Below are 24574 nucleotides of genomic sequence, written 5' to 3'. Positions count from 1 at the left end.
GTACTCAGTGTTTACCTGCGTCCCAACGATGTTACTTCTGGTCTGAAACCACTCTTTCATTGATATGATAGGCAGTAATTTCTTCACACTCACCTGCTGTGGTGTAGAGGTGGCATTTAGCTTTTCAAATGGGCTTCTCCAACCAAGCATTTTGGTTTGGGGCTATGCCAGGGTCATTATAGCTGAAAGATATTCTGAGTCTTTTTCCTTCTGTGCAGCTTAACCAACAAAACTGCCTTTTAAATGAGATTATCTACAAGAATTAATATGAGTAGGTTGTGTCAAGTTAAATGTGATGGTTTTTCTTTGTTTTGTTGGCTTTTCTTGTAACTTAGTCCCACTTCAAACATAGTAGAAATATTTGCAAAGCATTTAAGCCACACAAAGGACTACTAGCTGGAGTGGTTGATAAAAAACCCCAACAAACCCAGGTGACATATTAAAGCTGAACTCACCAGTGACTTGGTGGTTTCACCTAAGAGCCACTACTTAGAAATATTCTTCTTAATGAGGTAGAGTCCTGACTATTTATACCTACATATTTTTCATTTTTCCATTTAAAATTTTAAGGCAACTTCCACGCAGTAGGTTTTTTGTTATTTTGGTTTGTTGTTTTTTTCCTGATTGCATTTTGAAGCAACCAGATGAGATGAGAAGTTAACTGATGGCTACTTTAGAGGACAGCAGGAATGAAATAATCACTAGCTAGGAGATCCAGGGCAAGTCAGAACAGATATGCATGACAAGTGGGTATTTCCGTTTTTACTCAATCAAATGTCATGATATTTAGCCTGAGTTAGTTGTTTTCCAAGTCAAAGTAATAAGGCTGTAGTTGTAAGGCTTTACAATGACATTAGAGTGAAATATCAGAACATGCTTCAATATGTATGTACAGTGCACAGTGTGCTTGCTGTATCATTCCTGCACACAGCTACAGTGGTGATTTGCAATTATTTTCAACTTACTTTAAATGTGTTTAAATTTAGGGCTCATGAGGTGTATGTTCTAGAAGTGTCTATATGTACTTCGTTAGGAATGTGGGAACTCACTGAGACACCACATACCCTCAGGAGAGAATCTCTGCAGCCAGCTTTCCTGGGGGAGGCTGTGCCTTAACCTGAAGGTGTGAATGTTTGCATGAGTGAGGTAGCTGGCTCAGTAATGAAGGACTCTTTGCCAAAAGTTACGGCTCCCTGCTCTGTCTAACTATACTACTGGCCTACCAGTTGTTGACTTCTAGCACCTATGTAACGAAGAGCATGGCAGAGAGAAGCATCTGGCGAGGCTTTATACCTGTGTTCCCTGATTCGTTCATACATCCTTGCCCTGCCATTCCATCACTTCAGCAAATATTCCTTAATGCAGTGCTTGCCTTTTGCGTTTAGATTTAGTCTGAGTAAAACAGGAAGTACAGGCTGGCCCTCTGAAATCTCATTCCCTTTTTTTGTCCAGCTTTGCTTTGCTGTCTGAAGTGAACTCAGCAACTTGAATAATGTAAAGACATGTACTGTACAAAGCACCGGATGCTTTTACTAATTTCATTGCACAAAGCAGTTTTGGTAGCAAAGGTGCCATTGTGTCTAGAATAACTGATTTATTTAATCAGTAGGAAGCTGCCTACATTGCTGTATGAAAGTTCACCTAGATGAAAAATAAGTTTTATTCTTGCAAATTTCCAGTTGGGGGTCACATAAAATAGCAGTATTCCTATTTAATTTGTCCCTAAAAATAGAAACCTAAACCTCAAACCTGTGTTCTGTAACTTCTAGCATATCCCAGCATCTACTTCAAAATAGTCTTGAGTTATGGTTCAATTTTCAAGGGTGTTGGGTGAGAAGTCAGTTAATATTGCTGGGGAGAATCAGCTGATGTTGAGGGAGAAAACTTCGGGGTTTTTTCTGTTTTGTTTGTGGTTTTTTGGTGGTTTTTTGTGGGTTTTTTTGCTGTTTTTGTTTTTTAATAGAAAAAGATCTCTTATTAATCTTCTTCTTTTTTCTTCTTATTTTGCCCCAGAATTCATCAGCCAGCTATCAAAATAAGACACCTTGAGCCCTGGAAAATTGCTCTAATTGTTATTGGAACAGCAGTGGCAGCAGCTATCACCATTGGCCTCCTAGTTTATTTTCTGGCATATGGTAAGTTTTATATGACATACCATCATTCCTGTTTAGTGCATTTCCTTTATTGTGCCACAGAACCCTGGGAGTTAGCTTTTCATCAGTCTGTCTAAAGCTCACTGGGGAAAAACCAGCAGCTTCTTTAGAGCTCTCTTTCCTTCCTCATTTAGCATTTTCACAGATATCTTAAGAACATTTCCTGTTGTGCCCAGTGGTTTAGGGCTGTGGTTTCTGTTGGCTTTCACTTGCTTTCACTCCTTTCACTTCTTCCTTATGATCTACTTCTGTGATGAGGTCAGCACACAAGTCTTCTGGTCTCCTTTACTCGAGTGAGAAAGAGAGCCTTCCACTTGCCTCTTCCTGTGGTGTTTCTCTGTTTCCTTGCTGTGATCACAAGCATTCGCCTGCCAGGGCTTGACGTTAGTGGGCATACAGGCCAGGAAGGAAGGCAGCTGACCAGCAAGATGCAGTTTGTGATCCTGTGTGAGCCAAAAGTACTGTCAGTTGGCCACAAATGCAACTGTTGGTTCCTAGATTTTGGAAGATGTATTTGAATCAGCTGGATACAGGTGAAGACTCTTTCACTCCCTAGATGTCTGAATATTAGTCAGCCCCAACTGTTTCTCTAAAGTTAATTTGTCTTGGTGCTTTGAGTATTGCCTGTTCCTCTTCTTTCCCTTACAGATCAGAAGCTGTTCTATTACAGTGGCAACTTAAAAATCACCAACATCCGATATAAAAATGAATTGTCCAGACAGTCCTCAGGAAAGTTTAGAGACCTGAGCGAGAGGGTTGAGAAACTGGTAAGTTTGGACCATTATGCCTTTCCGTTATTACGGACTGTGTGATAATACAAGAGTCATTAATGTGAACAGCACACTCTTAGACCACAAGTGTCAGGTGTACCCTGGGCCCCTGTGATTAGCAGACCTGGGAAATGGATAGCATGAGAATCAGGATTGTGCCTGGCAGACCAGGCACTTGCCACTCTGCTTGTTCTAGCACATAATCTTTGTCCCTGCAGTGGTGAAGCAGATATTGACAATAATCTCAGCTTCCTCTTACATCAGTAATAATTTCTGTGTCTTCTCCTTTCCTGCACTGAGCCTGGCTTTGTGATTTTTGCCCCTCTGTCTTTAAGGAAAGCATACAGTTAGACCCTCTCCTTTGCAGACTGGGGAATTCTACGTGTCAGGCTGTTGCTGTGTGTTGAGAAAACAATAGACAAGCCCTTTACCTGAACCTTTGGTATGTTTTGTTGGGAAACCCTCCTACAAACAGCAGAGGCTGCTGAGTGGTTCTCAGTCATACAGTAGCTATGGAAATAAATAGACACATTGCAATTTCCTTTCTTGTTTTCTCTTTGAGACACTTACCCACAGCTGATAATTACAGAGTTCAGGTCTTTACAGCAATAAGCATGTGATTGTACTTGTATCTTTTTGTGCTTCATTCATCAGGGTCCGATGCATATCTCTCACCTCCTGTTTAGCAACCTTGCACAGATACTCAGTTAATAGGACAATCAATGCTTTGCTTCCCACTGTCATTTAATTTAGGGCTTTGCCACTTGTCCAAAACAAAATGTAAGCTGTGATGAACATTCTTCCGTAGAAGTCGGGTGCTATATAGGGATTTGGCAGTGCAACCATCTCTTCTGACCTCCACTGCTGAGGGCCTCAGGGATCTGAGTCAAGTTGTCCTCTTTTCTGTATTTGTTTCCTTTCTGCCCCCTTCCCCTACTGGGAACCATACCACATTTCCCAAGATCTGTTCCTGGTGCATATCTGTATGTATAGAGTCTTACACAAGCTGCATTTACTTACGTGCTACCGCTTTGCAACTATTACTTTGTAATTGCAGGCTTTTAACCTTGTGATATAGGACCTTGGAGAAGGAATGTTCTCCCTGCCAAGAAGACATTGTGTATTGCTGAGGCAGGAGGAAGGCAAGGGCTGGGGAGAAGTCTGAGGAATAATACTTCATTGAGTGAAATTGCATTCCTTTCGCCCACTCTGTTCCCTCTTCATTTTTTAAAAATGTGGGTCCTTTGGCAAAGAAACGCTAATTTTAGCTAAGAAGTTCTTTCACAGTGTCCAGTGCCATCAGATTTTCTCTGAACATGGCTATTAATTTAGGTGTTTGAATGGAAGCCATGCTTTAGAAGTTCTGGGTCTTCTATGGGTGTTGAGCACTTCTGACAGTAGTGACAGTAAATACAAGTGCTGGTTGAGCACTAAGAACCATTATTTCAGAGCACGTTAATTGTACCTGATGCGTTTAACACTATAACAAACCTACTGAGAACTGCATAGCCTTCCTTCATTCTTGTGACTTTTCTGTCTTTAAGTCAGCCATTAACCCCTACCTCCCTCTCTCAGTGAGTTGTTTGCTGTATTTTTAGGGCAGCTGATATAAATGGTCCCTGAAATAAGCTTTGACTGTTTGTTTTTAACTCCTCGTGTTCCATCTAACAATGACGTATGAGATTGATAATTATCCATAAGCTTATTTAAAGCAACTCCAGGCACTAATGAATAACAGTATGTTCCTTGTAAGTCTAATTCTCTACAAACAAAACTCAGCTTGTGGTGCTAAAAATCAAAGCAATCTTTCCAAAGAGAGAAGTGTCCTCTTGACTTTTTGGCATGACAACTGTTTCAGAACATCTGCATATTTCACACCATCTCTTAAATAGAGAGAGCTGAGAAAGTCACATTTCCTGATTTGTCTGGGTTTACCAAAATCCTTTGCAGTCTTTCCCCAGCTGGTTTTGGATATGCAAGCCTTCCCATCCTCATAGTAGTAACAATACCTTAAGCTGGTGTTGTGAAACAGTGAGTCAATGCAGATAAATGCAATGTCTTTCACAATACTTGGTGCAAAGTGAACAGAAGTGAATCACCTCTGATAATCAGAAGCATTCAAATTACCTGAGTTAGTGCAACTCCCTGTCAAGTGCTCCCTTCTCTGATCCCTCCCTGATTAACCCTCCTTTGTTTATCTCCAGAACAACCCTGAAAGGAGCTCTTTTCAGAGTTGAGGTTTCGCCAGGAAAAATGTTGGTTTTTTTTTTGCTACGATAGCTGGATGTGATCCCATGCCTTCCTTGGGACTGGCAGCAAATGTCCTGATGTTTGCTTTGGTTTTCAGAATTTAGTAGTAACACCCATTGTGTGAAGGACATTCCAACTCTCTTATCTCATTGAAAGTGGGAGGGAATGCAGCAAGATCATGCCAGACAGCTGATGAAGCAGGTGCACCAGTCAACACCTCAGGGCTGACTGGAAAGTCTGGAAAATGTCTTGTGGGGTGGAGCTGGGGGGACTGAGGTACAGATGATGAAAGGTCTTCGCTCCTGGCCTGGCTTTCTACAAGTGGCTGTGAGGGTTCCCTTTGTGCTCTCTTGAAAAAGCAGGCCTGCTTGAATGCCACTGTGGAAACAGATGTTCCAGCTCACCAGAGACTCCTCGTTTTTCTAACTGGACTAGTTGTTCTTCCCTTGCCAAGCTAAAATGCACTGTGCCACTGTCCCCTCTTGCACTGGATAAGAAGGGCACAGTCACAGCCTTAATGGCTCCTTCCAGTAGGAGTCTCTTTTTGTCTCCTTCTCCTCTGTCCAGAGTTGTTCCCTCCCAGGCCTGTTGTTGGACAGCTTCACCCTGTTCTAGTCCTTGTATCTTTGTGGACTCTTGCATTAGGCACGGTACCCTCGCCTGCTTCTGGGGCTCTGCCCTGCCCACTATCCCTTGCTCTCTCCTGCTCCCATGTGATGGTAAGCCAGGCTGTGGATGGATGGTCCTCAGGTATGAATGTAATGTGGCTCCTCTCTTGGCTATTTTGGTGGCTGGGGAAGAAGCAAGGTCTTTGTTTTCTCTTGGTGAATGCCTTGAGCCACAGAATGGGCTGGCATGGATTTCCCCTGTTGTCCCATCATCCGTAAGGGACCTGGGCTATCCCCCATCCTTCCATCATCTGAAACCAACACAGAACTAACTTGCTGAATCTGATCAGAATGGTTGGGGTATTAATTAAGATGACACTGGGTACTTCCCCTGGGAAACTACTGCCTACCCCAATATTTCTATTAAAGTAATGGAATTTCATCAAGAAATTCTTGTCTCAGGACTCGGTATTTTGTGCCAGGACATCTCTTTTAGACATCTTGCTTCAGTGACTTCAAATGATACGAGAATCTTCTGTGTCCTTAAGTACAGGTGTTGGGGACAGTTTTAATGAAAAAAAGCTCTTGAAGTTTGCCCTATCTGACAGAATTCAATCAGTGTGGGTTTAATTTAGAAATAGTGTCTCTACTGGGTATTGCAGAAGCACTTGGCAATACCAGAGGAAAATGCTGCAGAACAGTCCTGATGACTGTGCCTCTTCTTGGTCAGTGTAAGGACTCACTGATGAGTCCCTGTACTGGAGATGGCAAGGGAAGAGGCAGTTTTCTCTGGGAGATTATTTTAGAGGTTGTTAACATATACCTCTCACTACAAGGAGGGAGAAACAAAGAGGCAAGCAGGTGCTATGCACCTCCCTCCCCACAGACACACCTCCTGTTCTTTGTGCTGCTAAGGTGAGTGAGGATCCCAAGGACTGTCAAGTGCAGCATTTGGTACTCAGGAGCTCTCTGTAGCTCTTCACCATCCCTGCTACTTTGTGGCTTACAATCAGGGCTTCTTAGCTGAATCCAATGCCTCTGCTTAGCTGCCCTCTGGACCACCACTGAAGATACCAGTGAGGTGCAATGGGAGCTCACTTTGTGCTCTGCATCCTCAGTGGTGCAGATTCACCACAATTCAAATACAAACAAATCAAGATGTAGTTTCCCGGCCTCTGAGCACTGATGTCTCCTCTGTGCAGACAGTGAACTGAGCTGGAAAGAACTGAAAGGCCAAATCCATAAAGCTACCTGAGAAGAGATCTCCAGAGATAGGAAAGAATTTTTCAAGTGCCTATGGGTAATCAGGAAAGGACCCATCTAATTCCTTTGACACATTCAGGTTTTATTCCCCCTCATCACAGTACTTCAGTTTCTTTGTTCTCTATTAACTACCATGTAGTCAGTTATGCTTCCACGGAAAGCTGAGCTTTAACACCTGATAAGCTTGTTTGGTGGATGGGTTAGCCTTCAACAGGATGCTTGTAACTGAAAGACTCTCTGCTTTAAGTTTGTAGTCATCCCTGTATCAAGTACTTTGTACCACCTGAATTCTGAATAGCTTGCTGTCACATCTGCAAGTCCAAAGCCTGAAGTACTGGCTAAGTTTTCCATCTGAACTGACTTCAAAAGAAGCTTAGCTAAAAAGACTGGCAGCAGTGAGTGAGTAGCTGAGACTGCTGTTTCATGACACTTGGCCTTTTTAGGGTCAAATGTGACTTCCAGCGCCATGAGTCTTCTGAGGGAGCAGAACTCTGTGTGTGCCTTTGGGAGAGAGAGGGAGGTGAAATACACATCACTCCAGAGCCAGGAGCTAACTGCAAAGCTGGCTGAAACTGTACACGAGGTGTGTTTGTCATAGCTTCCAAGTGGGATTTAAGGTAAAGCTCAGAAGTGTGTGGCTTGCTTGATCAGTGCGTTATGGTCCTTGAGTCGGTAGAGTAACTAAGTAGGAGCTCATCCTCAAGGCAGCAGGTTTTTGAAACACTCCTAAAGACTGTTTGCTCTGGGAGACCAGACTATGAGGACTAATTTAGAGGCGCTAACTGAATGTGCCCCAAGAAGAGGGAGTGTGCTGAAGTTCAAGGGAGTCTAACATGACTGTTTTTTACAGCAAGTCAAAGAGTACAAGTATCTGCAAGTGTCATCTAGTTTCATTTGCTGTATGTGTGCTTCCCCCATAAAATACTTGTCTTTCCCTCTCAGCCCCTGAAACAAAATAAAATTGAAGCTAAATTGGACAGGTGACAGAAAGAGAAATTATGGTATCTGCAAAAGCCACATGTTTCCAAGGACTTTTCAGAGTCTTGTAGCACCCAGACCAAACTGAGTAAGAATGTTCTTGGTTTTCAAAAGAGATTTGTTAGTGTTTTCAGATACAGATCTCAACATTTAAAACCTAAGTCCTTATTTAAACTCAAGCATTCCTAGGCTCTGTATGTATTCCCTCAAGTACTTGCTTAGTAACAATATGAGGTGAAAAGAGCTCTTATCGAAAGTTTTTCTTGTTCTTCACTTAAGGCAATTAAATTTAGACGTACATCTATAGTACAAATGCCAGAAAAATGAAGCTTTTAAAATGAAGCCTTTTAGAGACTTTAATAGTACCCTCCCTTTCTTTCTTGTTCTGCAAAATAATGTTGGAAAATGGGGAAAAATATTTTATCTGTGTAAAAAAGCTCTTTAAGATCAGGTGCATTCTGAGGAAAAAAAAAATCCTAACATAAATTTAAGGCAACTTCTGCTTTAAAAGGTTTATTTTAATGGAATTGTTCTCACTAATAGGAAGAAGCATTGTCCATGGACTAGCACGGTACAATAAGGGAGCCCTCTATGGGTGACTGGGGCTAGAAAGAAAGCAGAAAACATCTTTCTGTGGGAATTCAGCCAACTGGGAAACATGGCAATATAACAGTGTATACACATAGGTGTGTATGTGCCAAGATGGCAGTGTGGTGACTTCTTTATGTAGCTCTGGAATTAGAGGTTGACAGCGCACTCAACTGTCAGTGTGCATATTATACAGGTGTGGCCTTAAAGATAACAGCTGAAATGCTGTACACTGAGAGAGGAAGTAACTCACCAAAAGGACTTGCATCTCACTTGCCATGCTTTTTTTCAGAAACCTCTATAGAAATCAATAGAAGAAAAAGACCACTGGCAACGGCATCTACTGCATTGATTTAAAACCCAAGATGCTTTCTTGCTTTAACCTTTGTTTCCAGATTTTCCTGTTTCCACATGTCAAAATAGTGTTGTCCCAAAATGAGGTTCATTTTCCCAGTGTGCAAGCCAGTAACACTCGGAGTCAAAGCACTGGCAATTTACTAGCAGTTCTGTGCAGAATGGGGTGCTAGGGGCTATTCCTACAAAGCCAGAACACACAATATTGGAACCATCATACATTTATACTTTGTAAATTAACATGTTTAGCATATTAATTGTCCACTAGGTTTTTAGTGGTGCTTACAATCCCTTATCTTAAAGCTGATTGATGTAGTGTATCCTCATTTAAAGGCACATTGTCTTGTAATTTTCCTGCACAAGCTCATGGGGTGAGGGTCTTCAAGCAGAGGTGGTTATCTTAACTTCTGGAGGTGTGGTTTTCATATTATAATTAGTCAGGTTCACCTATAGGACACATTTTTAGCTGATGCATGCAGTACCACCAAGCTTCCTGGGCAACCAGCCCACTGAAGTTTCTAGTACCTGGTTTTAGGTGTGTGTGTGCCTTCTATCCCATTGTCTCATCAAGAAATGATTTACATCAGATAGGACAAGAGGCAATAGATGCAAACTGGAGCACGGGAGGTTTCATGTGAATATCAGGAAGAACTTCTTTACTGTGAGAGTGACAGAGCACTGGAACAGGCTGCCCGGAGAGGTTGTGGAGTCTCCTTCACTGGAGACATTCAAAACCTGCCTGGACAAGTTCCTGTGTGATGTGCTCTGGGTGTCCCTGCTCTGGCAGGGGGGTTGGACTAGATGATCTTTCGAGGTCCCTTCCAACCCCTAAGATTCTGTGATTCTGTGATCAGTTACTTATGTTTGTTTCTGAAGTGAAGAATTACATCCATAAACATTTTGATATCAATAGCACACGGAACTAAAAATTTATTGAGGAAAATACAAAGTACTTTTTAATGTCAGTGTGAGCTGATGGAGTGTAGCATACAAAGCTGTAGCTTAGTGTTTTTCTTTAACTTTAAGATCTCAAACCATCAGTGTGCTCTACCTAAATAGCATGAATTTCCAGGATGAAATAGTTTGTTATCAACCACGTGCTTAATATCCAGCTTTTCCTCTAATTTAAATTCAATGATCCTTCAACTTAATTGATTCTTTGTCTTATTAATATAATGTAATAGAAAGTAATAGGCATACAAGCTGATTTTTCTTTTTAATTTTTTTCTTGGTTCAGCAAGGCAGAAAGTCTAACAAGTATGTACAAAGCCAGTAAAATAAGTAACTAATTCAGATCCAGCAAGAAAAGCTATAAAATGTACACCAGGAAAATGGATGTGAACCTGAGATGGAAAAAAGAATTAAAAATTAAATAAAGGGCAGTTCTTGATAGTGTGTGTAATTAAGGGTAGAATCTTATCTTAATTATAGACCCACAATCCTGAATTACTGCATTGTTTGCAGGTAATTAAATCAATGAAGTGATTCAAGATATGAACTGGTGTCACTGAGATAAAAATCTGGCCTGTGGAGAGTACGGTTGTTTAGAACACTGTTGTCAAAAGGAAAAATCCAGGTTCAGTAGGGAAGTTGCCTGGCTGATGGTATTTAGGCACTTGTAACCTGAATACATCACTATTGATCTTCCCTAGATTTCATAAAACTATTTTTTTTCCTAAGAGCTATTCACTCCTGTATTTCAGCTCCTTACCTCAAAGTGTTGCTTAAAAAACCCCACAGAGCACAGAGTCATTTTCCTGGAAAAAGTATACTTTTTGGAAAAACAAGACATGCATACAAAAGCCCTTATCTAGATATTGGCCCAGATGGTTCTCTCTGAATTTTATTTTCTCTCCAAAAGTTGGAAAATCTCCTCCCTAAACAGACAGAATTTCAACAGCAATGTGAAAGTTTTAGGAAGCTAATTATGGACAATTGAAAGCAGGGAGTAGGAATGGAACACTGAGGTGACCTTAATTCCAGCTGTCACTATTACATTGCTATAATGAAACTCTTGTGCCATTACATGCCTTTGAAATTGATTGCACTAGGAATAAGCATGGTACTTTAAATCCTGACATTATCCCATGTATTAGTCCACTTAATTTATTTTATCCGAAAGGCCAGTCTTTTTAGGAACTACTGTACAAGGTCAGTTGTTTCTCTTTTGCAGCTGACACTTCCAGGAACCATTCAGTGCAAAGTCAAATAATGCTTACTCACATCCCAGCTTCAGCAGTCCAGTTAGTTTAAACTCTGTGAAGAGTTTGTGATACCATTTGCAGATGCATGGGATCACCCTGGTTTTGCCTGCTGTTCAACATGCTGTCTTTGTGTACATGTGGTTTCTGAATGGACAGTTTCTGATCTTTTGGTTTGCTGGATGCCTGTAGATGATTACACTTGTTCTCCTTCAGGTCCATTTCCTTCACCTCAGGCATGCACTGTGGCTTTAGGGCTGTTGTACTTAGTATCTCTGTTTCTAAGGGAAGTGTGATGCCCACATCCTGGTTTGGGACAGTGACACATTCAGGTTTTGTTGTCCCTATTTATGTTTCTCCTCCTGCCCTTTCACCCTATAATCACAGAATCACAGAATATTAGGGGTTGGAAGGGACCTCTGAAGATCATTGAGTCCAACCCCCCTGCCAGAGAAGGACCAAAAAATCACACACAGCTAGGGCAGATCGCTCAGAAAGGCATCCAGATGGGTCTTGAAAGTCTCCAGAGAAGGAGACTCCACAATCTCTCTGGGGAGCCTGTTCCAGTGCTCTGTCACTCTCACAGTAAAGAAGTTCTTCCTCACGTTAAGGTGGAACTTCCTATGCTCAAGTTTGAGTCCATTGCCCCTCATCCTATCACAGGGCACGAGTGAAAAGAGCTTGTCCCTGCCTTCTTGATGCCCAGCCCTCATGTATTTATAGACACTATAATCTCTGGTAGGATTCCCAACTAACCTAGTTGAAACCCAGACAGGAGGTATGTCAAGATCTTAAGGGAGCTACTACTGGGTTTGCATTATGGACAGCTGTGGGGGTCTCAGCAGGTTGAGCTTGAAACTGGATGCAAATTGGCCGGGGAGTTGGGTGCTAGGTACAGAATTAACACAACTGATATGTAGTAATTTATATTGTGCGATTGCTACAAAACTGGAGAGTCACTGAACCAGGTGGTATGTTCCAAATAATATTTATAGTCAAAAAGCTTTGAAAATCACTACTAACAGACTTTCCATCCTAAAATCCTAGTGAGGCAAGAGGAGGAATGTAGTGTGAGGACAGCTGCTGAACGACTAAACTGGCAGCAGGCAAAAGAGCAGTAATACTGAGCAACAAGAGGATTTGTACTCCCAGACCTACCAAATGCTTTTGAACCTCCCACACAAGTGATGTAGTAGGTTCATCAAATATTCCATCCAATATTCTGTCAAACTAGAATTAAGATAACATTTTTGATAAATCCTGTTACCGTACGTGCAGTGGTAGAGCAGTGTGTAGTGGGAGAAAGTAAGGGCTGACACAACAAGCCTGACTTGGTCACTTCCAGACCCAGCTCCACCTCTGGGCAAGCCCATCTCATGTCAGCCCTGTCCTGTGCTGGAGTGATGTGATCCCTGCTGCATGTGACCTACTTCCAGAGCTTGGTTTTTGTTTTGGTTTCGGTTTGGGGTTTTTTGTCCCAGGGAGGCAGGGCATGTTGGGTGACTCTGAAATAACAAAGATTTTAGTAGGTTGCACACAGGCCTCAGAGAGTTGGTCATGACATGACACAAGAAAAAGAGGGTAATGATGAGAGTTATTCAGGATAGGAGAGGAAAACAAGTCTTGTTCATCAAGGTGTAAAGCAACTTCTGGCTGCAAGGAACAAGGAAGAATTTCCTTTGTGGCTCTGTTTGCACAGGTTGGATTGTTTTGCCTTCTTACTGCATCTTTGGTACTAGCCACTATTAGCTACTGTATTGACATAGATGGACCTGTGTTCAGGAGTGAAGTCCAGTTTGTCTTAGAAATTTATACTGCGTGGAGAGAAGTTTTGTAAAAAGGACAAAGGATATGAAGAAATACCAGATGGCACTAACCCAAACTAGCAAGCAAACATTAACTTAAATTAAACCTTGTTTGGATGAATGCTAAAATAAAAGCTGTCAGGAAAATGCTTCTCACTTAAAAGGAGCAGGACTTGGCACTTGGTTAAGAATGCGTATAGACCTTGTCTGCAGCAGCAACTGTCCCTGTCAAGCAGTTGCTAGACAAGGGCCAGGAAAACAAATGAAATTACAGTCGTGAATTTAACAGATCTGATCATGGCAGCATCACTTTTGAGTGGCTGTAATCAAGGCAAAATGCTTTAAATGAGTGTAGATCCTTCTCCCAGGCAGGACTGGGTCCCACCTAGTTACAAAAGTTCTAGTTGCTCTTGCTTCCACGGATGTGACTCAAGCTGAAAAAAGAGCTATAAGCAGGCTGGAGAGAAATGCATACTATTTAGTATGGTTGTGAAAGGCTTTACCAAAAGATGAGCAGTAAAACCATAAGACAGAACATTAATCTTTCAAAATAATTATCTGAAGGCATATTGTTACATCTTTTCTTTTTACATAAACTCCATATGAGTATAAAGATTACTATTAATAATTCAGGTTACCAAAATTATTGTTGAAAGAGAGAGGAGATTTGGGACAGATTCGTATCTGTCAAGCAAATTCATCAGCAGGTGAAAGATAGGGAGTGCAGAGGTTTGGCTAGCATGTCTTTCCTGGTAAGATACAGCAGGTTACAAAAGTAAAGAAGAGCAGGTCAAGTTTGAAGGTGTTAAAAGCCCTGGAAGGAGCCCTGGAAACATAACCATCTCCAGTTGTTTTTTTAATCTATTGGTGATGTAGTACTAAGGCAACACATAAGGAGGGTTCAGTTAGCAAGAGTACGTAACAGGAAAAGTGGCTACTTTCTCATTCAGATAGGAAATTATGAAAGAGAATGGAAGTAATACAAATCCAGTAATTTTGGTATCATTTTAAATCATATGCTTACTGTTATTTCCATAAAAATAGCATTTGTATTGAATTTTCTACAAATAATGTATGTTGCTGTTGGTTCAGTTGCATTTGGACTCCTTGGTTCTTTTAGTGAAAAGCACTGTGTGTAATTGTGTTTTGTCAGATGTCACTGGAAATCTTTGTCTTTGCTGCAGCACATGGTGTTCCTGATCAGACTGTACAGATCAGCTAGGAAATTGCCTAGAGTGAGGAGAAAAGGAGAAAGCTGAACATGTCAAGAGGACAAAAAACACAATCACATGAGCTGCTCAGACTGTAGCAAAGATACACACAAGAATGGGTGACAGAAGTAAGGAACCCTGTATCTGCTGCAGAAATGTGGGTAGAAAGTGTAGAAAAAACACTTACAGTCTCTGAGATGAGACAGTGCAGACAGCTTGAAAACACAATTGCCAGGAAGATATAAAGGATGCTGGAATGTCATATTGACTTAACCCTCCCTTACAAGAGATTGTGAACTCTTGCCTTTTTCAGCCCCAAGCTCAAAGTAAGCCTGCTTTGGCTTTACTCTTTAGCAATATACTCTTTAGGCTTGACATCTACCTCAGCCCAGCTCAAGGCTCTCTTTTATTTGCAAAGCACTCTGCAGAAAAGTCTCTGTCCCAAAGATCTCACAAGTTCTTAGAGCCACTGCATGCCACAAAGCTGGCAGTGCTGCTTAGCTACGTGCTTCTGCTTACAGTATCATCAACGAAGCAGATAACACTGTGATGGAAACAATAAGCTAATGTTATAATTAAAACCAAAACAAAATGAACATTTTATTTGTCTCAGGGCAAATACTTCCAATTACCAAGGGGAGTTGTGGTGGGACAAGCTGCAGAGTTATAGGAAGCAAACCACTTTATTCTTGATTTCTAACTGTATGCCTCAAAGTACAGTGGAAGCAGCTGGCAGTCTAAGAAGTGTCAGGATAAAGCCTAGTTTGCATATACACAACAGCTTGTTGCAGTTGATACCTGTTTTTCTATAGAATTTTGTCTGTTGCAAATGCCTCAGTAATTCCAGGTAACTGCCAGCAATAGCAAGATAAAAGATCAACTAAATGCATGACCATGAAGAACTTTTCTTTTTTTCCTGAATAACGTATACTTGAAATTGCCTTAAAATAATAAAAATGTGCATTTTTCATCTTGAAATTATTCTGCTTCAGTATCTCTGTGGAATGACATGTGACTACATCTTAGGACAGTCAAGGCTGGAAAGGGGGGCTTTTTGTTCTTTGGGAGAAAGTGCCCTGAGATTTCATGCTTAAGTGCTTTTTTCTGTATCTGAAAGATGTCAACATACTAGGAGTTTAAGAACCATTACTTTATTATTTCCTTTGGAAGACAGAAAATCTGGAGACTTGGCTAAATCAGACAGCCTTTATGGGCTGAAAAATACAAAAAAAACAAGCATGATTTTATAACACATTTCTACATAGTTTTTCCTGTAAAGCATTTGATGTTTACAGGATACTTTTACTTTTTACTAGGTCTTGCTGATAGGTGGAACTGCATAACTCACTAATAGCTTTGCTATTTCTCAGTAATTCAGTGGTCCTGAGCCATTCCTGGCAGAATTGCATGACATGATATAGCACACTGTGCTGTCTCAGACTGATCATGCGATCCTGAGGTAACATTCAGCCTAAAGCAGGATGTGGTTAAGCAGGCACCATCCAAGATGTCATTTGGGGATTGATTCCTTAGGAGTCCTAGATTTCTGATGAGAATTGCTTGACAATTCCCCTAGCATGTGGCAAATCACAAGGGTGTTTGGGGGGGTATAATTTGAGATCACTGATAGTTTTGCTATACATTTTTAAAGGACCAAGGATAAATGCTGCATCAGAAATGACCCTACAAGAGAGGCACAGTGCAGAGCACAGCATGCTGTATCCTTCCTGTAGGCCATCTTTCAGAGGCTGCGCTTTTGGAGATAGTAGCAGTGTGTTTCAAGGATATTTATAAATATCCCTCATTATGCCTAGGAGTGGACAGGACAACACTACAGTGGCACACTGATGTAATCAGAGGATATTTAGAAAAACAAGTTAACTTTTTATGATGTGCTCTAGTCCAAATGGGAAATGGTTAGGAAAAGTCTGTGGCAAATGTTACCTAGGGGCTGGGCTGGATTATTTGTCTTGGCTCCATAAAGCATTAATTTGTAAGTGAATGCTGTTTTCTGAATGCTCGTTCCAGCAATGTGTCCATTTCCCGACTTTTTTGTTGTTATCATATATTTTTCTTTTTTCAACAGATCAACAAGACATTTTACAATTCCATTTTAAGGGAAAAATACATCCGTTCACGCTTAATCAGAGTGAGGTATGTGAGATTATAATAAATGCACACAGTGAGATAAAGTGAAATGTACACCAAGCCCAGCTAGAGAGCCATTTGATCTGATTCACTAAATTGTATTTTAGGTAAAACCAGAGCTTAATCCCCAATTGAACATAATCTTATTCTGAACCATGCCCTCAAATGGATCTTGATGCAGAAGATAAACTTCAGTCCATCCAAATTCTGTGCAAGTTTGTGTTCAGATCTTCAGCAAGCTTTAGCAAATAAAGCAAATATAACTTGAGCTATCTAAAAATAAAAAGCATTTTCAAAACTATTTCCTTCACTATAATCCAGATGTCATTTTACTTCTAGTATTGCTGCTGTGCTGGGCTTGTCAAACCTAAGCATGGCTGTGGTGGTTCAGAAGGTCCCAGTTGTTGCTGTCGCATCTTTAAGAGCAGGCACAAATAGGTGCCTAGAGAGCAGTAGCAGCACAACAGACATGTATGATACCTGCTTCTTAGTATGCTCCCTCCCTCCAGCTGTTTACCACCTGGGATTTCCTGAAGTGGTTGTGGTTTGTTTAGCAGCCCCTGCTGGAGTTTTTTTCCAAGGACTTGTCCTGGACTCTTGAAATTTGTGCACCTCCATCCTTTAGTAAGGACTTACCTGTGAAGAGCCACCTTCTCTGGATCATTCAGTGGCCGCTAGTTCTTGTGCTGGAAGAGGTGATGAAAAGTTGATCTCTATCCCTCCCCTTTATGCAATTAGTGGTATCGGACACTCCCATTATATCCCTTTTCTCTCCTGTCCACCATGAGCTCTACTCTCTTTTTCAGTTGAAAGTCCCAGCCTGCTCAGCTAATCTTTGCAGGAACTGCTCCTTGTCATCCTGCTCCATATCTCTTTTGGATCTGCTGTTCTTGCTTTTTGAGATGAAGGGGTCAGACCTGTGGTTGGGATTATAACTAAACAAAGTTTTATTATTTTCTTTTATTCTATTTGCCAATGACACATAAGATTTGATTTGATTTTTCAGTCACTATTGAGTGCTGAAAATAGTATTTTTATAGAATTGTCTGTTGTAATACTAAAATCTTGTTCTGGAATGACAGTGCCCATCACTTTGCAAATAAGCCTTGAATGTCTTAATTTTCATGTGCTAAAGCTGCAAGACTAATCATAGCAGCTTCAAGATCTTATTCTTGTAAATATATTTCTCCCTGTCCTAAGGTATGCGACATCCTGTCTCCTGCTCTACTTCAGCTTACTCCCCCAGTTAGGCAGATCACACAAATCATTATTTGAATGTAATTTTAGGAATATTTTTGATACTGACTATAGTGTTACAAGCATAGACAAGGTGATTTAAGGATCTGAGAGGCCAGTCTGTAGGGAGAAATAATATTTTTAATTACTTCTTGTTCCCAAGGACAGACAGAGGTGTTTGCTGTGTTGGATGCAAGATCTCTATGTTCCAAAGCTTGTTTGTGGTTTTGTTATTTGTTTGTGTTTGGTGGTTTTTTTAATATACAAGTTTTATGCCTCTTTAAATGCTCATACTGTAAGCTCTTTTAAGCAGGGTCATTGTTATTAATTTGCTTCACTAAGTACTGTGTGTACATTTTGGCTCATTATAAACAACAAATTAGTAATAATGCTCACTACTGACTGAGAAAGACAAACCAAATCTTGACTAGGTGTCTTTTGCTCTGGACCTTTGCTATATAGTGAGTGATTCAAGGCAGGCTGTACTTCCTGAGGGTTTCAGAGGTGTGGTGTGGTGTGCCTGTGAGCGTTGATACAGTAATTCCAGTGTGGTGCTGCACAGGAAAAGGAGTGGGGGGAGAGGTAAGGGAACACCTCAGAAATGCAGAGCAACACCCAGAGTTGGATCAGATAATATCTGGAAAATAAACGGAGTGGCAATCACGCTGAAGTTGGCACAAAGAGAAAAACAACTTGTTGGAAAGTTCACATATAGTTACTAAGTCTCAATTATGAGATCCTTGAGGCAAGGAACGTGTCTTTCTGCTCACCTATGAAACACTCAGCATGCCTTGGTGTGCTCGTGACACGTGGCCTTTTATTTTCCCTCACTGGCAATAGCAGGAATGTCTGTCTCATTTTGGTTCATGTTCCTTTGGAAGATCACAGCCTGATTGCATTGCTTTTGTGTAAGCTATTTGCCTTCTATTTTTAATTTTCTTATTTTTCCTTTCTGTATTTACATATTACCAAGATATTGAGATATAACAGGAAGATCTTATCTTTTCCTTTCCTATCTGAATGATGCTTAGGACAGGGCAACCTTTTTTTAGTTCACCTCCTGTGTGAAGTAACTGTGATTCCACCTGCTATGGGTTGTGTCATTGCTTCTTGGCTTAGGCAGGACGTGGCACAGAGAAGGTTCTTAGTGCATGCTCTTATCTTTGCTGTGTAATAACCAAGGATAAGCCATCTGCAAGCACAGAGCAAGATCTACCACGCCAGATTAGACTCTTTGGTGTTTGTACTCTAGCATTCAGTCTCTTGCAGCATCTGATGCTTCAAGGAAAAATAAATAGCACTGCTGGGTGAACTCAGTTTGTTAGAAGATTTTCTTCCTTTTTTTTTTTTCCTTCTGATCTTACATCAGAACTGTGGAGTTGTGTGCCCCAGTGTGGGTGACACTTGTACTTTTCAGTCACGTTAAAAGCCCCTTTTGTGGTCCATCCCTTGGACTGTGATAAGTAGATGAGCTGTGGGGTTTCATCTATTGTTGCATAACATTAGGTTATTAGTCACAATCTCCCAAGAGGTTGCAGTGGTGGAATTGGTTGTGTGGTCTCTCCTCTTTGCTCAAGTACCTCTTTGATGATCACTGGACATTTTTATTCTGTATACATACACATGTCTAGATACCATTAACCATTTACCTGATGTTTCCAAAGCACCGTGTATCCCACTTTTCATTGCAATCAAATCAGTTCATTCCCTCTTGCTCTTCTGTCCCAGGCATGTAGCCAGTGACTGCTTTTAGGCTCCATTATAGCACTGGTCTGGCCATTTGTTCACAGAAGGCATCAGTCATCCTGCCTTCCAGCCTAAGACGTGCTTGAACATCCAGCACTTGCTTGGATTTCTTCTGACAATTCCTTCTCTCAGAAGTGTACAAAATATTCAAAACTATCTAATCCTTTATGTTACATTGCCATTGCTAGAGGAGCTAAGATAAAAATTAAGAAATGCAGAAATGGGCTGAAGGTAACCACACTGTGTTTCGTTTGTTTGTAGCCCAGATACTGATGGTGTGATGGCAGAGGCTTTGCTCACATTCTCATTCTCCTCTACGGATTCTAGAGAAGCATTGAGAGAAACGATTGAAAGGATCTTACGGAAGGGTCTGGAAAAATACAGAGGCCCCATGCAAATAAAAGTCAGATCTTCTACTGTCTCAAGTAAGTATATTTTGTCACTCCTAAAGGTAGTTCTTGCCACTTTCTGATGGGTGGGATTCGACTTTTCCCTTCTCAGGATGGCTGTTACTGGGTCTGGATGACAGTCTTTCCTGCTCATTAAACTAGAACAAAATCAGTGGCAATGCATAATGCATAAACCCCACCTAACTTAAAAAAAAATGTCTTAAATAGGGATAAACAGAAGCAGTTGCTTTGTGGCTTTGAAGTACAGCCTCAGCCTCCCTCCAAACTACAGTACCAACCTTCTGCTATTGTTAGGGTAAAGAGTAGAAGCCTCATCACAGTGCTTCAGTACACAGCAACACAAATATGCTTCCTAGGTCTTTAATTCTCTGAAGAGCCTGGAAGTGCAGCATCTATGCTTGGATGACAGCAGGGAGACGGCTAATGCACTGAGAAAATACAGTTGGCGAGGTGATCAAAATCCTTCCCAGTTCCCCAGGGGAAAGGGGAAGGTAAAGAAGGGGAAAATGTTCTTATCTATGTGACTTCTCAGCTGAGGATCTAGTCCCTTCTTTGCAAAGCAGACCTGCATCTGCAGGATATGAAAATAAATGGCACTCTATTTTTGTACCAAACAGGCACTGAAAGGTGGGTTTCACTCCTCTTCTATACTTCTGATCTGTTAGAGAGTTTTCGTGCAGGCTTAACCTCTTGTCTGACTTAGCTTTAGTTACATATAGTCAGCATTTTTTCTGGCTATCAGACTTTTAAAAAATGAGTTGCTAGTTGAGAGGAAGGAGAGATACTTGCTTAATTTCTTTTTGCAGAACTTCTGCTTACTCCTATTTGCTGCTTGCTTTTCCACACCAGACCACCTAAACCTCTTGCTCTTCCTCTTGGTGCTTGAACTGGGCACATTGAATTATGACAATGAAGAGAAAATCAAATTTGAGCTGTCACATCCATCATTTCTTGATGGGCAACCAGTCTTCCCCGCTGGAATGGTACAAGGTGCTAGGTGACATGCCTTTGGGCAAAGACTATTTCTCTGCAGTGTTGTTTATATGCCAGTAGTTCCTGTTCAGCAAAGAGCACATGTGATTTCTCCCAGATAGAAGAAGCATGTGAGCATCAGCTAGAGAGATTCAAAGAGGTTTTAGGGGAGGTGTTTTTGTGTTGGGTTTTTTTTGTGTGTTTTTTTGGTTTTTTAAGACTTTTTTTTTAAAGGTCATGATTTAGTTAATTTGGTGCCTTACATGAAGGATAAAATTAGAAGTGGTTCAAAAATGCATATTGGAAAAGAACTGTGATCTCATCAAGTTACCTGCTGAGCTTCTTTTATTCCGTCTGGTAACTGTGGGAAGTGACCCAAAACTCTGTTTTAATTGACCTTGAACTGCACCAGGGCTGTTACAGTAATGCACTAGTTGCTAGTTTAAAAAATTAGCTGACATAATTGAATCAGAATGTTTTCAGTAAGTATTTGGTCTCAGTAAAAGATGGCATCTCAGTGTTACTTTGATGAAGTTGGACAATAACCTTCATATTGCTTTTCTTGGCATCCCAGCCTAACCATAAAACATTGACTACATAGGTCTGCTACTTCCTACAGGACTAGCATTGTGCAACCATTACACATGACACAAAGGAACATACACAATACCTTGCCATTTCTAAGGGGTGAAAATAAAAGGTTCCATTTGCCTCTTTCTTTGCTGATAGGACTTCAGCAGTGCTATGAGGCTTAGCCAAGCTCCATTTAGCCAAGTGCTGCCATTTAAGAGAACCAGGTTGACCTGGATAAAGAGAGTAGAATGGAGCACTCCTATGCTTTTAGAGGAGGTGCAGGTGTCAGCTACAAAGCTTGTCTTCTTCCTCACACCTGGGAGGAGTCACAGCTTTCAACAGATCCTGAGAGTCCAGAGAGGGATCTAGGTTTTGCAATTCCCACTTCTCTCTCCCCTCCTGAAATACACTGTCCAACATTAGTATTTAAATCAAGGAAAGCTAAGAAGCCCTAGATTTCTTCCATGCTCTGCAGCACCTTTCTAAATTTTGCTTCACTGTAGCTTTGATGCTTTTGCCAACTGGAATCCTAGTTTAGTTTGAAGCAATCTCAGAACATTTTCATAATGGCTTATAAGAAATCATTAGCCTGTTCATTGTAATCACCTTATCAAAATATTCTAATTTGGGGGCGATAATATATAGCTTAGTTTAGCTAAGCAAAGCTAACTAGATGAAAAAATCCAGGTCAGGCACTTATTTATATTGCATACTACAAGGGCCTGATAAGGAGAACCTCCTTAAATCTTCCTCCCAGGATCTAATCATCTTGTTGTTGTTCAACACCATATTTCAACTTGCACTTCACTCAAAAGTATTTGCTTGGGGATCAGCTCCAACAAGCCCTGCAAATTGGGTGCACTGCTTGGGATCTTCAGCTGCAGTTCAGGGCAGAACTACAAAAATAGTCTGTGAGCCCAGGCATAAAACTTCATCTCTTCATTCCTGAGGATTAAGAATAAAGAGGGAATATAAACTAAACTGACAATGTTTTATTAGCAGGTTCTTTCAAAAAGAGAGAGAAGCTTTATTGTACAGATGTGAAAAAAAAAAAAAGTCCACAAAACTTAAATGAAAACAAAATATTTTTGGTTTTGTTTTGTATCATCACCAAACATTAAATGTTCTTGACACAAAGCTTCAAAAATACATTTGTATCCGGGTATTTTCAGATGTCTTATTATGGAAGTCACTGCTTTCATATTTAGCTAGACTTCATAGTCCCCTGGTCAAGGACATGGGTATCTCCAGACATCCACTATAGCTTTGGTAGAAAATGGGAGGTGATAGAGATCTCTGCACTTCTGTACAAACCCTACTGGAAGCTCAAATGTTCTTCACTGGAGAATTGAGCAAACTAAGCCTGTCTTCGCTGAGAAGCAGTGCAAGGTTCAGCAAAATGAGATATCAAAGTCGGGTGTGTTGGAAACACCCACGTTAGGACTTGCTCTTCCACTGGCACTGAAAGAAGAATGTGTTACAATTTGTCCCCTGCATAGTTCTAGCACCAAAGAGATCTCCTACAAGGCTGATTTTTTTCCCCTAGGGTTTCTTGGTTAGAAGCAGTCACCTCACAGCTTGGGTCCCTGTTAAGCAAAGTGTAGAGCAGCTTGCTAGACTATTTCCGTTTGTTGGGTAGGTTAGAAGTCTCCCAAAAAATATTTTTGAGAATGTGCTTCTGATGTCAGAAAGAAACTGATTGCAAGATTACTGGCATTGTTCAAAGTGAGTAGGAAGTATTCCCACCTGTTGCACAGACAAGGGTTTTGACCACGAAGAATGAGTCATAAATTAGTTTTGTTCAACAAGTCAACTGTTATTATTTCTGTTTATCTGGCATCTGGGGCTTGCTAAAGCTCCTTACAAATACTGGATGACTGAGGAATGTTCCATCTCAAATAATTTATGTAGCAGTCTGGTTGTTTGTACTTTACTAGCCATAACAGCAGCTCAGAGGACTGGAACAGGACATGCATCTGTACGTTGGGAAATACAGTGGAGATCAGACTTTCTCCCATTTCAATGCCATTGTTTTGGCACAAGGTGGTACATGTCAGTGTTTGCAACAGTCTAGAGAAGCTGACTGAAATGTACTTTTAAATTAACATTTTGCAAGGACATGCTTGTGATGAAGGAAATAATACCAGCCTGACTTCTTAGATGAACCAGGTAAGTTGATTTCATTAATCTCCTCACTCAATTCTGTGTTTTCCCTTTCTCTGCTTTGCCTGCAGAGGATTGCCAGTGATTTGGGCTGTCCCTGCTGTACTGGGACCTTGATTGCAGCCAGAGCATGAGTGTAAGCCAAGAAAAAAACAATGATAAAAACCATATGAGCTTGGATGCACACTGCAAAGCTGGTACATAGCTCTCCATGCAGATCTCTCCTCAGGCTGCAGGACAGCAAGATGAAGTTGCTGCAAGTATGCTGTGTGGACTTCTGTCTTTCCTCATGGACGGACAATAAGATGTGGTTTATGGAAGGAGGATGGGGGAGTCCTAGGAGAAGTCATGGATGTGAGGACAGGTCCAGTGGACATAAGTAGGGAGGGAAAGGCTGGATGACAGGGACAATTAAAGGTACAAAGCCTTTGTCTTGTCTGTACCAGGTTACTCTCCCCTGTTGAAAGAATGAGAATTGCATATTTTCAAGGGCTGAGGGACATGGTGGCCTTGGAAGTGCTGGGTTAATGATGGGGCTCGATGATCTTAGAGGTCTTTTCCAACCCAAACAACTCTGTCACTCTGCATAACTCTGGGGAGGTAATTTCTGTTGAGAGAACAGGGATAATATTGGAAGGTTGCTGGGGAGATGTTTTAAGTTGTGTGCACTACGTCAGCACACAAGAGCATGAGTTTCCTGCTGAGCCCAAAGCTCATGTTTTGCCATCTTCCAGGAAACTCCTGCCTTTCCTTCTGGGTACAGTTTTTGGGAACATGACTGAATCTACTGCTCACTGCTGTCATTCCCGTTTCTCCCCAGTCCCTCAGGGCCTTCATGGTCTTTAATGTAATTAAAGAGCATTAGGGTAGAGCTGTTATCTCCACCTCTATGTGCACTACAGAACAGATGCACTTTGTGACATTCCTCTTGGCTGCCCAGGTTGGTGACGTACTGAAACTTGCCAGATTTCCTTTTTATGCTTCTATGCACTGTTAACCTAAATAACACTGAACTAGGTGACCCCCCCATTTCTGCTGCAGCTGAGAATTTTGTAATTTTCTCTCTTTTCAAGGACATTGGTATTAAAATGTGACAAGGGGCAGGCAGGAAAATGCTTTCTCTGCTCCCTGGTGTATTTCAAAAA

The 24574-nt window shown here is 41.1% G+C and overlaps 1 protein-coding gene across 1 annotated transcript in view; it reads left to right on the top strand.

Moving 5' to 3' along the window:
* LOC127384278 (transmembrane protease serine 11E-like) overlaps positions 1-24574 on the top strand; it is a 40836-nt gene that overhangs the window by 5716 nt on the left and 10546 nt on the right. Inside the window, exons 2-5 of the mRNA XM_051618410.1 lie at positions 2014-2135; positions 2802-2920; positions 16268-16335; positions 19573-19736. Of these exons, the coding sequence (XP_051474370.1) occupies positions 2014-2135; positions 2802-2920; positions 16268-16335; positions 19573-19736 (473 nt within the window). The remainder of the gene's footprint in view (positions 1-2013; positions 2136-2801; positions 2921-16267; positions 16336-19572; positions 19737-24574) is intronic.

Source organism: Apus apus, chromosome 4 (genome assembly GCF_020740795.1).
Source record: "Apus apus isolate bApuApu2 chromosome 4, bApuApu2.pri.cur, whole genome shotgun sequence".
NCBI classification, from domain to species: Eukaryota; Metazoa; Chordata; class Aves; order Apodiformes; family Apodidae; genus Apus; species Apus apus.
The sequence above is the reverse complement of the archived record's forward strand: the minus strand, read 5'-3'. Positions and strand labels throughout refer to the sequence as shown.